The following is a 17,035-nucleotide window of genomic DNA, read 5'->3' on the forward strand; positions in this document are numbered from 1 at the left end:
ACGGTGGCCACAATTCAGAGGTGGTCCTGATGTTTCACTGGGATGCTCTCTCCACATTGCAATGTGTTTATTAAACCCACTTCAAATCAAGCTCGCTGGGTGTGTTGCAGGTTATTGTTAAATTTTCCACAACAAACAATTCAGGGAACTGACATGTACATCCTCTACCTAATCACCCAAAACCTCGGCTGATTGTGACCCACACCCGTTTTCACATCTTGGCTCATGTGATTAGGTAGAGTGTTACGTCCCCCCCCCACCATGGTGGTGGCAAAGGCAGGAAGGAGACAGCAACACCGGACAACCACAATCAATGAAGGAGGATGACAACAGGACAGTTAAGAATCAGGCAGGGTTTATTGCTTACCTGTCCAGCCTCCCACCACACATACTACAAAGAAGCCTGTTCGCAAATGTTTGTCATAACAGAAGCCAGCAGCCACCAGCTGGCCAGGGAGCTGCTCATTTGTAGTGATCCTCGGCATGTGATTGGCCAACTGGGCCCAGACCAGCCAATAGACACATGCCAATCAACTTCGAACTGGCCAATAGGTGGAGGCTTGACACCTGAAAGATAAATAGAACAAAAGCAAAGCCACATCTCTTGGCACGTAACATAGAGGATCATCAGGGGGTCCTTTTGTCACTCTTTGGGGGAAACTCCCACTGGGTTTAAATCTGGGACTCTCCGCCATTTGACCTTAGAACGGAAGAAGCTTCTCGGATGGGAGGTGAAACATCTTCAAACAACTTAAAGAAGTCCAGACGCTTTTCTTTCCAAGCTCCTTAGATGACAATGACCTGGATGACTGAGAACCTTCACAGACTCATCATGGTAACCTTATTCACCTGACTCCTGAACTCTGCTTCCTGACATCTGACCCACGTTAAACTCATGGACTGAAAATACACACAACCACCTAAACACACACAATGGACAAAAACAAAACAATGGACAACTGTACTGTACACACAAGAATAACATGGACTGAACCACCACTCACAACCACTAGCACTTTATATAGCCTCTGTAGAAATTATCCACATATTTCACTTATCTTAACTGCACTACTGTATAATTCTGTATAAATAATCATTCTGTATAATACGATAATTTTAATTCTACAACTGTTTATAACTTGCATAGTTCATATTTCTGTATAGTTTTTTTTATTTCATATTTCTGTATAGTTCTCATATTTATATCCTGTTCACAGCTTGTACACCACTACAGCCTGTACATACCTATAGTTATAGCATATTCATAACATACCTTCATACCGTGAACATTATAACATACCCAAAATAGACCCATATTTTGTACCCTCATACCTATAACAGACCCATTTCTGTAATATATTTATGTATCTACATTATTGCTAATATATATTTGTAATATATCTATATCATGGCTAAAGCACTTCTGGATGGATGCAAACTGCATTTCGTTGACTTGTACTTGTGCAGTGACAATAAAGTTGAATTCTATTCTATTATTCCCTCAACAATGTGGAGATCCAGTTTTCTCACCTTCTGGCAGCTGAGGTGAGAAAGCCCAGGTTTGTTTACCAGATAGACTTTGGAAACACTGGACACAACATGAGGCAATAAAGATGAGCAGAGAGAAAGAGTCCCAGGTGCACATTCAGTAAGTTTAATTAACTCTCGTCTCTAAACATACAGGTTAAGACAAGGTTTGCAAATGTAAGTAAAACAATGACAACATTTAACAATTTCAATGTAACAATAGTGTATGCATGTCAGTGTAAGTCCAGTGTATACAGGTATATATGTCATAAAAAGTCCACAACACTGCCATTGGTGGCTTTTTTGCATTCAGCAGTTGCCTCATTCTTCTGACACACAAAACAAACCTTTGGACTACACTACACACCAACTACACACTGCAAACATGGTAACCGTAGCAAATGTCTCACATCTCAAAACTTGTTCTCTTTCTTTTGCTCACTCTCTCCATCTCACTGGCATCCAGAGATGAGCAGTAATGCGTTACAGTACGCGTTACTGTTATCCGATTACTTTTTTCAAGTAACGAGTAAAGTAAGGGATTACTATTGCAAAAATGGTAATTAGATTACTGTTACTTTCCCGTAGGAACGCTCCGTTACTGCGTTACTAAAACCGTGATTTTTTTTGTGAGAATGTCTCATGACAGTGACGTAAGCGAGTGCAACGTTCGTGACAACAGCTGTGTGCAGATCAACAATAGATAATATATCCAGTGCGGGAGAGAGTATGAGCATGCAGCGTTTAAAGCGTGGAAGTACTGACCTTACTTTGAGTTTGATTCCATAAAAAGTGACAAAAACATTAGCGTCCGTTGTGCGTGGGAAGAAAACTTCTTTTACAGCGAAAAAACCCCTAAACTTCCAAGCAAGCACCGAGTGCGCTACCACGTAATGAGAAATTCACAGAGAAACTCACGGATTCTTCAACTGACCGCTGCGGCACACCTGCACCAGGGTAAACCTCCGCCTACCCTACTCCTGCTTTACAGGTGAAAATAGAGCAACAGGACCGCTAGTCTTTGATTTTATTTATTTTCTGCTGTGTTTTACTTGCATCTATTTGAAAGACTGAGTGTAAACACAAAAAAGTATTTTATTTTATGTGCTGGAATGTGCAGAAAATAGGTTTGAACCAAATTTCTTCCAGTCAGAGAATGTTGCATATAATTAAATTTTTGCTTGATGCATAAAGTTAAAAGATTAAAACTAATAAAAAAAGTTTTAAAAAGAGACTTTTTCATTTGATTACATGTTGAATGATGGATTATGTAGAAAAAGTAGAATTGGGCTGAAAGATCTATCGCTTTATTACCTATTCAGGTTGTAAATTGTGTTGTTAAAAAGTAACTAAGTAATTAATTACTTTTGAAAATAAGTAATCAGTAATGTAACAGGATTACTTTTTTTGGGAAGTAATCAGTAATTAGTTACTGATTACTTTTTTCAAGTAACTTGACCAACACTGCTGGCGTCACTCCTAAAACTTCCCCATCTTCCTAAACAACCAAATGCCACATGTTGCCATATAGTTTTTTATTGTTTGACGTGGTACACTTTAACACAAATAGGGAAGGGGCGTTCTTTTTATTTATTCATTTCTTTGCCTGCAAGTGGAGAGTGTTTGCTAGTGCCTTCCTTAGAACATGCCGCTTATACCCTTTCTTCGTGCTCTAAATACAATGCTGTTTTATTTCTTTTTTTTTAAATTGCGTGTATTTTTTTTTAAATCACAAATCTGGTTTTACGTGGCCTGTCAACACAATTTAAAAACTGGTACATAGTTTGAAGTCCACACTTTCGACTCAAGTTGAAATGGAGACTCTGGGTTACTGCATCTTCTTGCTTTTAAATTGGTCATGTGATTTTGACATGCCGGTGACCCCTGAGGGTTAAAATGTTACTAGAGGAACATTTTTGTTCACAGCTGTCTCATCAGATTTTTACATCTGAACTCTGTGGAGCCTGATCTCAAGGGTTTTAAGTTTGACCCTCAAACTAGAAGAGGATCTTTCTGTCTGTTCAGAGTCACTGTGATCCTGTGATGGGAGTGATTTCAGCCCTGAGTGATCACGTTGATGTTTGCACAGAGCAGACAATGAATTGAATGTTTTGGCACATTGGTAACAGTGAAACAGTTTATTAGTAACGTGGGATCGTTTGTGTTCAGAGTATAATCTGAGATTCCTGAAGCTCTTGTCACACTGGTCACAGCTGTAGTTTCCTTCCATGTGTGTACGTTCATGATTGTTACGATTACCTGAATGTGTGAAGCTTTTGTCACAGTGTCTGCACTTGTATGGTTTCTCTCCTGTGTGGACACGTTTGTGTTTTTTAAGCTGACCTGCAGTAATGAAGGATGACCCACACTGATCACAGAGGTGCTTTTTAACCCCACTGTGAATCAGTTCATGTTCTTTTAAGTGATGTGATGTAGGGAAGCTTCTCCCACATTCTTTGCAGTATTTCAGTTCTTCTCCAGTGTGTCTACGTTGATGTCTTTTTAGGGCGCATCGTCGACTGAAAGTTTTTCCACAAAGGTCACAATGAAACTCTTTCCCACAGTGATGACAGGGTTGAGAACTGGATCCATCTGTGTCTCTCTGCTTCTAAACAAAGACACAAGGACAGTGTAAGTCAGTCCTTCAACATTTTTATCCTGAACGTCACCTGAAATAAAGAGCATCTCTGCAGACGTCTAGTTACATTTTACTGTTTCAGTTAACACACTCAGTTTACTGGGCTGCAATAACTACAATACTACCACCATAATACTACATTAATACTAAAATCATAACTGAAATGAAAATCTGAATAATCAATCAGTTCTGCTTTTCCATGCAGTAGAATTGCTAACATGCTAACACAGTTTAATGAGCAGAGTTGTTAAGATAAAAATATAAATACATACCTCACAGTAACTGCACTTGTAGAGTCTCTTTCTGGAGTGGATCTGTTGGTGTAGTCTCAGGTAATGTGGAGATTTAAAAGTCTTCTCACACAGGTCACATTTATAAGGTCTCTCCTCAGTGTGGGTAAACATGTGGCGTTGTAAGTCTGTGTGTTTAGCAAAGTGTTTGCCACACTGTTCACAGCAGTACACATCATGTCCGGTGTGAATGCGTAGGTGTGTATTTCTGCTCCCTATGTGGCTGAAAGTTTTTCCACAAATGTCACAGCTGTATGCCTTAATTCCAGAGTGGGTAACTAGATGCCTCTGTAAGCTGCTACTTTGAGTAAAAGCTCTGCCACACTGATCACAGCTGTACGCTTTAACTCCACTGTGGATGACCTGGTGTTTTTTTAGGCCATTCTCCCAGGAAAAAGACTTTCCACACAAGTCACAACTGAACGGTTTAACTCCAGTGTGGATGACCTGATGCTGTTTTAGTTTATCCTTCAAAGCAAAATTCTTCCCACACTTATCACAAGTATGCGCTTTAACTCCACTGTGAATGAGCTGGTGTCTTTTTAAGCTTCCATTGTGCCTAAAATCCTTCCCACACTCGTCACAGGTGTATGTTTTCTCTCTCTCTCTTCTGTGAGGTTTGTCGGCCTCCTGAGAGCGCTGACTTCTCGCTCCATGTTGGTCCTGCAGTGACAGAGATACAAACAGAGGCAGTGAGTGAAATGCAGTCGTGGAACAAACTCAACCTTCAAACTCCCTCCATTAACACTAGTTTTAAACCTGAAGGTGGAGTGTGGCACCAAACACCTTAAAGGTCTCTTATCCCCACCTACTGGTAGTTCTAACACATTACATCCAACCTGGTGTTAAAAATAATTCATGACTGTTCAAACTAGAGATGGACTGATCCGATATTACGTATTGGTCCAATACTGACCTAAATTACTGGATCGGATATCGGAGAGAAATAAAAAATGTAATCCGATCCATTAAATATCACGAAAGCACCTCACAAAACTTGCGACACGCCGTAACTCGCCTCATAACGTTAGCACGTCGGAGCAGTATGCATCACGTGATAGAGCGGCTGTGGCGTGCGAGACCTGTCGATGGTCTGGTTGAGCATTTGGAGCTTCGCTAACAACCCGGCATTTCATCTCCAAGGAAGTTTTCCCAGAGAGAAGTAAAGCAAGTGTGTAAGTTCATCTCTGAATGTTTGTAAAGCATTCCAGCGTTAAGCTTAATAACCAATATATTGAGCGACTGCCTCTCTCTCTCTCTCCTGCTGCTACTTCAATCATGAAACTGATTAATGATCAGCTGATCGGCTCTCTTGTTTGTTTTTGGCCCACATTGCACCAGAAAGAGGAAACCAGCGGCTGAACAACAGCAGCTGGTAACTGTGCAGGGGCGGATCTAGCAAAGTTTAGCCAGGGGGCCGATTGGGCATTAACAGGGAAAAGGGGGCACAAAGACATACTTTTCTTTCTTATTCTCATTTAAAATGTCTAGCTTTTAATAAATAATTATCCGAATCTTACACCCAAAGTTTTAATTTGATGTAAAATGAATAGAAGTCCATTATTGTATATAGTAACTATTAAGTCTAATATACCCTAGTAAGCTATACTACTTTTTCCTTTGGGAAGGTACCATCTGTGAATTCTGCAATTCTGTTGAAGAAAGATGTTGAATCTATTTAATATTTCTTGAAAAATAATTTATTTCTGTGCATTTTTTTTCCCACACTGCGTCAAATTAAGGTTGATTATGTCGATTAAGCATCATGAGGTGGAGCGTGAGGGGTGGTTCCCTTTTTTTTTTTTTTTGCTGGGAGTTGGAAGCCTATTAGTTAGGTTGCTTAACATTTACACTAAGTACTCTTTAAAATACCAGAATAGGGAGGATGGTGTAGGTTTAAGTTTATTAGATTGATCAGTATTGCGAAACTATAATTTTTATTTATTTATTTTTTTAACTTGAGTATGAACTTATACAAAATGCAGCAAGATATAAAAAAAAAAAACAGTTGTATTGATTAAAAAACACTATATCGGGTTCATATCGGTATCGGTGGATATCCAAATTTATGATATCGGTATTGGTATCGGACATAGAAAAGTGGTATCGTGCCATCTCTAGTTCAAACACTCTAAAATCATGCCCATTCCTTCTGCTGTACACAAATATTAATACTAGCATGCTAACACACTCAGAAAAGTAATGAATGTTTACCAGCTCTATACTTATTTTTATATTTCCTGTTGTTGCTTCCAATTAGATATTTCTATAATTTTCTCATTTTTTCAATGATAATAAATCCAATGTAACAGTTACTAGCTTGGATCAGTGAAGGAAAATGTCAGAGTCTGATTGTAACCCGAGGGATTTTTTTTTAATAAAACATACTGACTACATTAAAAAAAAAAACATCTTTATTTTTAACTCCTTAATTTACAAAACAGATGATTTTCTTTGTAAAAAATGTTTAGAATCATGTATGATTTTCGTTCCACTTCTAAGGTGTACACCACTTTGTATTGGTCTTTCACGTGGTATTCCAATGAAATTGATTCATGTTTGTGGCTGTAATGTGACAAAATGTGGAAAAGTTCAAGGGGGTCGAATACTTTTGCAAGCCACTGTAAGTCCTCATGTGTTGAAATCAGATATTGGGTCTGTACATGTGACATTATGTTTTTTCAGGTTGTGAAAAATGCTGCAAAACAATCTGAGGCAGATTAACTGTGTTATTTAAAGACTGCATGAAGATCCTCTGCAGGTTAGTGCAGGATAAACAGGTTAGTTTGCTGAACTGTGATGGATTTAAAGTAAAGAACAGTGTGTGACTGGTGCACAGTGACTGTGGTGCTCATGTCAGAGTTAGATTACATCAAGTGTAGCAGAGATTCATTTAAACTGAAGCTCATGATGCTGACATTCATTCACTGAGTTCCACCTTCATACCAACAGTATAGTGTCTAATATAAAGACAGTGTACTGTCAGTGTAGAGGATGCAAATCAGCCAGGACAGCTCATGAAACATCTGCTGACATCTGGTTGAATTCAGTTGTGTACATCCACAGAGAGCAGCAGGTCAGCTGATCACAGCCTGTACTTTAAGATAATCTACTGGAGCTCTCAACAGAAATTAATCTACAAATTATGATGAAGAGCTTCGTTATAATTGCCCACACTACAGAGCTCAAATGACAATAACAACAACAACAACAACAACAATAATAATAATAATGATAATAGTAATGATAATAATGTACTTCCACGTCATGTCTTTAATAACAAATATAAAATATAAAGCACCTTGAGGCGACTACTTTTCTGATTTGGCGCTTTATAAATAAAATTGAATTGAAAACTGAATTGATAACACTACTACTAATAATAAAGAAGGATAATTGCTTGTGACTTCTTAGTGTTTGTAAACATAATTTAAAAATACGTAGTATACAATAATATACAAAACAGTCATATAACAGGTTGGGAGTATGAGAGTTTGAGACGTGACTGATTATTTGGTGAAACTGTGATATTTTCCTCACCTTCTGTGTTGAGCTCATTGTTTCCTCTGTAGTGACTCAGCTGAGTCCAGATGGCTGAAAATGTTCCTCTGCTGCTCCGTCAGACTCTTCTCCTCCTGCTGATCAGCTGGGACACAAAACAGATCTTTGTTAGGCTCCACACTGCACTGAAGAGTCAAAGTGTCTCATATGTTCATCTGACAACACAAAGTACAAATTTCACTCTGATTGCTTGTAGAAATCTTGTGAGACGTGTTGTGCTGCAAAGTGAGGAAACTCTCTCACTCACTTATACTTCAGGAGGAACTTTGTGACATTGGCTCTAATATTCTAAGCAGCCCTTTACTATGACAGGGCCAGAAAGTCCTATTTGAAGGTTTGGGAGAAGGACCATGTTAAAGGTGGATTGGGGTTTATACACTTTGTTATGATACAGGTAAGGCTGTAAGAGCCTGAGAAGGTGTCCTGAATGAACCTCTAAAACCAGTTTTCAGCTAACGACTCTGCTTCAGTCTGGAAAACAGCAACTACAAGTTTAAAGACTCCATCAACAATTCACACCCAGCAACAGCCTGAACAGCTCCTCCTGTGGTTTCCACAAACAGGGACAGACCTGTTACTCCCCCACCCCACACTTTCAACTCCTTCAGCTCCCCAGTCCCACCACCTCCACCATTCCCCAAACTTTGATTCTGTTCATCTGGACGTAGCTTTTTGTGGGAGAAACATTTCGTCACTCATCCAAGTGACTTCTTCAGTCTCAGCTGACTGCAGCTTTCCCCAATCTTCAACAGTGCATTTGCATAATGACTGAAACTAGAACCACTGAAGGAACAATGGGCTGGGAGGTCAGTTATTGAGCATTAATATGCAAATTCTCATGAACATTGATCAACAACCACTGATCACTTGCAGCGACTCCCCAACTCTCTGTGAATGGTACTCATGGCCATTGATCAGCGGTCTTTGATTAATGAGCTTTGATCAGTGGTTTCAGTGCTTTCTTTCCTGCTTTGACTGCAGCTGTGTTTGACACAGGAAGACATTATTACATTCTTCACACTCTCCTGCACATTAACCACCACAATATATTTTTATTCTCTGTGCTTTCAAATATGAACACTGTTTACTTTCATCTCTGTTTCATTAGTTTTTGTTAACATCTTCCTGTGCATCACTTTACAGCAGCCAGACTCATTAAAATGAGACTTTGTAGGAGTTCACTTCCTCTCATGTGTTCATCCACAGCAGCTGGACAATAAAGTTTATTGTGACCCTGATACTGCAGCAGATCGCTCTCATCCATTTCCTGTTATCACTTCAAATAGAAATGAGGCTGTAGAGGTTTGGTGCAGGCAGAAAAACAGCTGCAGGGACAATGAAAAGACTTTTCTGCTCCAACTTCTCCCAGCATGCTGAGCTAATGATTAGTTGGTGTTTTTCTCCAAACACTCTCTCACTCTTCTCTCAACGTGTTCACAATAAACTGTGAACAGACACCGAGGAGAGCAGCAGAAGACCTCATTCAGGAGCTAAACTCAACATGAACTGAACTCACCGTAAAGTTAGCTCGGTGCTTACCTTTAGATGAGCCCACAAACCGAGAGAAACTCCGCGATGAAGCTGGAACTCTTTCCAAACACAGGAAACAGATCAGGGAGCAGAGACCCACGTGGTTCACGCTGATCTCAGCTACGATCCAGGAGACAAGGGTGGGCAGATCGATGCAGATATCGATCCAAACGGTGGTTTAGTTTGTTTTATCATCCAAATTCACTATTTTCTTCGCTTTAGATGAGAAAATAGCTCCGTCTGTCATCCCGGAAGGCGCTTCGTCTTCTTTACATCGTTTATTGGCGGTTGTCAAACAATAAAATTGTGCATTACCGCCACCAACTGGTGTGGAGTGTGAACTAGCACGTCGACCCTCAAATGCACACAAACAATTTACTGTGTTTTAAAAACTGGAATAAGGCCCGAATAACCTTCACTTCTTGAGTACTTTTGCAGTAAAACAATAAGATCCAGTTTCAGTTTTATGTTTATGTTTTGGATCAGTCGCCTTCTCACAGTGTAATATAGTTTCCTCTTCTCTTTGATCGCCCAGAGATGTGGTGCAGAATATGCCATGAAAATCATTTGTTTGAAGCCAGCTCACCTCCTGCAACCACTTTTCCGAGAATATGTGCTTCTTTTGCAGTTCAGACTACTTCTGACATTTCTGTGGAGGAACACCAAAGTAATTGCTGAACCCTCTGGGGTCCAGGGTATAATTTGCCGTTTTTGACTACTTTTGATTTTACCTCTATATTATCTTTAAAAACAGTTTATCTCGCCTTGTTTGGTATAATCTTTTCAGCACAACCTCAAATATCTGAAATTTGAGTTATTTTTTTCATTTCGGCTACTATATTAGCACAATTTATCTAAGTTCAAGCAAGAATTCAAACTCAGAGTAGAAAAAAGTTATTTTTTACTGTAAAACCCATAAACATGTTTAAAGAATCATTTTCATAACTTGAAATTCAAATAGAAATTGTACATTTCTAAAAATTCTGCACATGTTTTGCAAACAACAGTTATCTGGTACTATTCGCTTAAAAATGCAGCCAATGCCTCAGGTGTTTTTATATAACAATTTAAATGTATTTACAGAACAAACAGGTGTTCTGCATCAAATAAGAAGGCACACAAATTATTTGTGCCAGTCCAAAAAAATAGTTTGTGTTCAGTATAAGACAGAAGAGAACACCACAGGCCTAAACCCTGCAGGTCTGACAGCAGGAGGTGGATCAGTCCAGTTTTTCATGTGGGAACAGCATTTACACTGGAATCTGCCTCTGATGGCTTTTTTGGAGCAAATGTGACATTCAGCAGTATAACTGACACAACACAAAACAATAAACACACAACACACTAACTCTAGCCTCCAAACAACTCACTCTCTCTCTTTCTTTCTTTCGCTCGCCCGCTTTCCATCGCGGGTGTCTCCTAAATCTGCCCCTTCTCCCTAAACAACCAAGTGCCACGTGTTGCCATATCATGTTTTTTGATTGGCTGACATGGTAAACTTTAACACCAATAAGGAAGGGGTCTTTTTCCTTTTTTCACTCACAAGCGGAGAGTGTTTGCTATTAGTGATGGTAAATTCGATTCTTTTTACTGAATCGAGTTTGAATGAGGTGCTTACCAAAGTGAATCAGGTTATTTGAGTCATTTGACTCAAACTTAAATTGTTTCTCCTTTCATGTAAATCCTACTGCTAAGATGAGTGATTTAAAAAAGAAAAACAACTATATTTATAGAGCAAAAAAAATTTCTATAGAGAACATTTATTTTATTTATTTTTATTCTATTTTATTAGTATTTTGTGTCAAATATATATTTTCTCATCTAAATGTCCACTGAGCTGTGTGCCAGGGGTAATGTTCCTCAACATTGGTTGCCAACCAATAAGAAGAAGAAGAAGCTGTGAGTCAGGAGGGAGGAGGTGAGTGAGTCACCAACTCAAACATATTTGCATAAGTGATCTAATGTTTTCCGAGACGCCTGTTACCCACCAGCTGACCGCATAGCTGGACTGGCCATCTGGACTGGCATTTGCCCGGTGGGCCAATGGTGATTTTTCATTTTTATGTTTGTTTGTTTCTGTAACGGTATAAACAATGAAAGGTGGTGGATTAGCCCAGCGGTCCCCAACCTTTTTTGCGCCACAGACCAGTTTATGCCCGACAATATTTTCATGGACCGGCCTTTAAGGTGTCGCGGATAAATACAACAAAATAAAACTAGTACCGGTACCGAAAAAAAAAAGAAAATTTATTCATAACACACGTGAAAAGACCAAGGAAAACCGAGTAAATGACCAAAACGATAACAAAATAACGCTGAAAACCAATAAAACCCCTGAAAACTATACACTTCACAACTGAGCCTCAACTCTCGCGGCCCGGTACCGGTCCGAGGCCCGGGGGTTGGGGACCGCTGGATTAGCCAATTGGTCGTGATCAACTCTCAGCTGGACCAATTACAATACATCCGTATTGAGGGGAAAAGGAACGCGATTCATCCTGTACTTCAGCTACAATGAAAAAAAAGACACAAAGCTGGAGTTATTCTGTCTTTACACTGTCAGCTGCCTCTTCTCCTCTCATTCTCTCCCCTCTCTCTCCTGTTGCTACTTCAATCATGAAACTGATCAGTGATCAGCTGATCGTCTCTCTTGTTTATTTATCGCCCACTTTGCACCAGAAAGAGGAAACCAGCAGATGCGCTAAACAACAGTAGCTTGATCAGCTGTTGTTAGAATTTATTTAATATTACTTTCTAGTATCAGCTGACGTTTGCTGGAGCCACAGCTGTAAAAGCTGCTGCTCATGATATCGGTTTGGATACGTGGTAAAAATGGTAAATGGCCTGCATTTGTATAGCGCTTTACTCAGTCCCTAAGGGCCCCAAAGCGCTTTATACTACATTCAGTCATCCACCCATTCACACACACATTCACACACTGGCAATGGCAAGCTAAATTGTAGCCACAGCTGCCCTGGGGCGCACTGACAGAGGCGAGGCTGCCGGACACTGGCGCCACCGGCCCCTCTGACCACCACCAGTAGGCAAACACTCACCAGTAGTGAGAGGGAAACATGAAGGTGATACAAATCATACATATATACCAACAAGACAGTGTACATCACTGTCACAACAGCGTTTGTTTTAGTTCAAAGGCTTTATGGTTTTTCCTATAATACCTGCTGGTGTAGTCGGTGATTTTTTGTCAGTTCAGTCTTATATATTATGTTACCACCCGGTCAGCTGGTGGGTAACAGGCAACTCTGAAAACGTTAGCGCACTTATGCAAATATGTGACGTCTTGATAAATCGAGCAGATATTAGAAGTTTACACAGAAACATTCTCCTCTGAAAATATCTTAAAAGTTTATTTTGTGACCCAGACAGAGTAATATTTCAAACTCCGCCACTCTGTGTTTCTCCGCCACTGCTTCGTTTGAGTTTTGGACGAAATGGATTCTGGGAAATTGCATTTCGTCATTTCGAGCTAATTGGAGACCAAAACAGCCAATCAGATTTTTTTTGCATCCAAGTCTGTGATTGGCTGGTTTTGAGCGCGCACGGGCAGAAATGTTGAGAACGTGAGCAACACATTGCTGCGAGCGCAAGTGCAAAAACTGAGCGAGAGGGGCTGCTATTGTGTGCGTGTGTATGGATAATAGCAAACACTGAAATACATTTTTTTGAAATGGATTTTGTTCACTCAAATTCAGCTTTTCTTCGCTCAAAATAAATTTCTCCTCAAAATGCAACACTTGCACCTGCAATTTTTTTTTTTACGTGCGCTCAGAATAGTGGCACAAAAATAACGCCATAGTTTGCTAGTGCTGTCCGTAGAAAACGCCGTTTTTACCGTTCTTCCCACGGTAAACACCACTGTTTTGCTCTGAAAAAAACATTGCATGTATTTTTTTTATCATAACTCTGGTTTTACGTGGCCCATCGACTCAATACAAAAGCTGGTATATACTGTCTGAAATGGAGACTCTGGCTGTATCCCAATTCAGGGTCTGCAGCCTTAAAGGCCGATTACGTCACAGCGACGCGACGAAGGCTGTCCCAATTCGAAGGCTGCTCGAAATGCATTCCTCAAATGCGTCCTTCATTTCCCTGAATTTTCAGGATGTGGCGGTGTAGACTTTGTGGCCCCTCATATGCCAGACTTCATAGCGCGGCGGTGGGTGTGGATAATTTTGCCGAAGAAAACGGCTGAAGCGGAGCGGCCGAAGAGTAACCTTTTAAAAGTACTGAATATTATGTCACTTATTTGTGTGCGAATGTTTAATAATGAAGAACATTAAAACATTACTGTTGGCCACATGTCGGCAAAGTTATGTGACATTAGCGATGTTTGTACTTTCAGCGTTAACTTGGTTTTAAAGCCTTTACTTTAAAATATACGCCGTTCGATAGTCGACCTTAATCTTACAGAGATGTGATGATTTTATGGATAATTAAAGTCAGTCATATATCCACAAACACAACAAGCTGAAAGTCAGTGATGCTGCTCGGTTTACAGTCCTGAATATCACGGCACAAGCAGGATTCACTGCACTGTTAATGTTAGCTATGTTATATTGCTGCCTCTGTTCGGTGGTGTCGAGCCAAACCGACTTTAACGTGTATTTGAACGAGCTGACGGTTCACTCGTTAAGCTGAAAGAAAGATACTTTAATCACAGGAGTCACACATGTGTCCACTGTACCATCTGGGAACTCTTCTTGGGTGTAGAAGAGTTACATAATGCATAAATAAGAATTACATAATCTGACTGTATCCCAATTCCGGTTCTGAAGCCTTAACAGTCCTCAAGGGCCGCATACTCAAAGACCGCTAAGGCCAGAAGTGAGAGAATTGTAGGCTTGTGAAATGGGACGATCTAGCCTCCGAGGCGCTGTCCAGGTTGCCTAGCAACCATGATACTAACCGCTGGAAACGTTTCATACAGCTTTGTTTGACAGAAATGAAGAAGAACATATTTTGTTCATTTGTTTGTTTGTTTCTACATGAGCTCTGTGTGATTTGATGAGTATCTGAGGCTGAGACCACAGGACTGTAACATGATTGTTGGGCTTCATTTCTGTACTGAACAGTCATTTTAAGATTAGCTAGTAAATAACAATTAGCTGATGTTGTTCATGAGACTAAAGTCATCTCACTTTCGTAATGAAAAAATATAATATGGCCAATATTGAAGTTATTATATTAGTCATTAGTAGAGTCATTCCATGAAAATCGCACAATTTGAGTCCCTCTCACATCTTATGGTGTATTTCATCTATTGGATCACCAAACTTTGTATTTAAACAGCTTTACATATTAGGGGTGCAACGATACTCGTATCGATATTGAACCGTTCGATACAGTGCTTTCGGTTCGCTACGCATATGTATCGAACAATACAAAGTTTTTAATTTATTTTATCAACTTTCCTTCTGACGATGCTGTCTGTGTTGAGCGCTCAGTGGATCTGCGCTCGACAGTGCAGCCTAGGCGGAGTAGTTGAACGCAGATTCACTGAGCCCAGAGCAAGCTAGCGAGACAGAAGTTAAGCTCTCCTTGCAACATGGCAAAGTGAACCTCCCCCACCCTCATTCAGATCTGGCGTTTGGAACTATTTTGGTTTTCATGTGACGTATGACCCTGAAGGTAAGCGCGTCATGGACTAAAGTAAAACAGTATGTTGGATGTGCCATGCAATGCTCAATTACATGGGTGGGAACTAGTGTGTTAGCGCAGTTAGCTCGTTAACGTGTTGGCCGTCCAGCCACACGCACGGGGCGATCCGCGGTAGCTCGTTAACGGAGATTTTCCGTGTTGTGGCGTTAACATCATTTCAACGAGATTAACGCTGACAGCACTAGTGGGAACACAACAAATATGACTGCACATTTACTCCGATAGCATCCTAGTGCAAAGACAAGTGGAAGCAGACAAAAACAACAAGCACGCATGCTACAAACTTTACCCGAGTCATTTAGACAGCCGTTAGCACATGATTCTCCTTATGGGGACCTGATATGTTTAATATGCTGCTGAGAATATAGCCCAGAAGAAGCGTATAGTATAGCTTTTATTTTGGAAAGAGCCATTTCTCTGTAATAAACTCTCTTTCAATCAGAGACAGGGCTCGCAAAATGTCCCGGGGCTAGCGATTTTTCCGCGCGTTGCAACTTCTTATCTGGTGCGCGTCTTTTATTTTGACAGCGAATGCGCACATGCAGACCACTTATGCGCACCTGTGTAAATAACATAATGTTCTGCCGGGTGTGTTGTTGGTTTTCTCTTGATTTCTGAGTCGACAAGCGCCTTTGTTACTGGGACCAGTCATTTTAAGAAAGGCCCCCCATTAGAACCCATGAGAAATGCAAGAAATGCATTATTGCTCAGTCTGCAATATCTTTCCCAGAACAAACACCAATTGCAAATAACATACTAAAAATAAACCTGAAAATCAGTTTAGAACAGCGTACTATGTTGCAAAGAGTGAACTACCACTGGCAAAATTTAGCAGTCTTTGCAAACTTCAAAAAGCAAATGGCCTAGATCTTGGTTCCGCTTGCCTCTTACCCGTGACTTCAGTGGAAATTTCAGATTCAGGATCTGACACAGACTGATTCATGTTCTACACAGTTCTTACAAGTTCATAGAAATTTCTGTTCAATTAGAACCAAGTATTTGAGTTGATGATTGTAATTTTTATACAATGTTGTAATTTGTTTTTCAACAATTTTTTGATTAATGTTTTGTTTCCTTTACAATATTATACTTTAATGTATAGTATTGTAACGGAAACAAAACAGGAAACAAAACATCAATCAAAAAATTGCTCTTTTATATTCGGGCTACTTAAATTTATTTTGGGCTACCAAAAACTGAAGAGTCCCTGCCCGAAGGGCTACCAGGGATCAAGTATCGAACCGAACAGAACCGTGAATTTTGTGTATCGTTGCACCCCTATTACATATATATATGCACCCTTTAATACAATGTAAAAAACTAAACTAATTGTTATCTTTTTATGGAAAATAATACAGTTTTTTCATTTGACACCAGCCTTTGCCATGTCCCTCATGGCCTTGATGAAAGTTTGTTTGAAGTACTTTGACAATACCAAATAAAACTATTTAAAAAGTTATTAAATTTTGATATCAACCTAAACATCTATTTGTGCTCTTTTGCTGTTAATGTTTCTTTTTTTCAAATTTAATTGTTAATTATTCATTAAAATCACAATATTTCTGTACCTGAGTAACCCCTCAACCCTGTTACATGAATGATCCCACCCCCATAAATACAATGGTGTGATCCAGAATTCCGTATACATCAGGAAGTGGTATCACTGAAATCTTTTGGACAACAGGACCACAGAGACAGGCAAGTTGCTCCCATCTTTTCCTTTATTTTAGTCATTTATCTTGTGATATTGTGGTCGTCAAACTCAATGACTCAACACCGCAACATGAAAAAAAGATAGAAAACTATAACT

At 39.7% G+C, this 17,035-nt stretch overlaps 1 protein-coding gene across 3 annotated transcripts; it reads right to left on the reverse strand.

Annotated features, from left to right (window-relative positions):
• Window positions 1–1,613: 1,613 nt before the first annotated feature.
• LOC146380702 (uncharacterized) lies at window positions 1,614–9,828 on the reverse strand. 3 transcript variants are annotated; one of them, XM_084940111.1, is made up of 4 exons: window positions 9,556–9,828; window positions 7,996–8,101; window positions 4,438–5,118; window positions 1,614–4,135 (listed from the first exon to the last, which is right to left on the reverse strand). In XM_084940111.1, the coding sequence occupies exons 2-4, from the start codon at window positions 8,011–8,013 to the stop codon at window positions 3,470–3,472; spliced, it is 1,365 nt and encodes a 454-aa protein (XP_084796237.1). In that variant the 5' UTR covers window positions 8,014–8,101; window positions 9,556–9,828; the 3' UTR covers window positions 1,614–3,469. The 3 variants fall into 3 exon arrangements, with proteins under 3 accessions (XP_084796237.1, XP_084796238.1, XP_084796236.1); XM_084940112.1 differs by lacking the exon at window positions 9,556–9,828 and having other exon boundaries at window positions 1,614–4,132; window positions 7,996–8,603; XM_084940110.1 differs by lacking the exon at window positions 9,556–9,828 and having other exon boundaries at window positions 7,996–8,603.
• Between the last annotated feature and the right edge of the window lie 7,207 nt (window positions 9,829–17,035).

This window comes from Perissodus microlepis, chromosome 9 (assembly GCF_051167445.1).
Source record: "Perissodus microlepis isolate ML-2025 ecotype Zambia chromosome 9, ASM5116744v1, whole genome shotgun sequence".
In the NCBI taxonomy this organism is placed as follows: Eukaryota; Metazoa; Chordata; class Actinopteri; order Cichliformes; family Cichlidae; genus Perissodus; species Perissodus microlepis.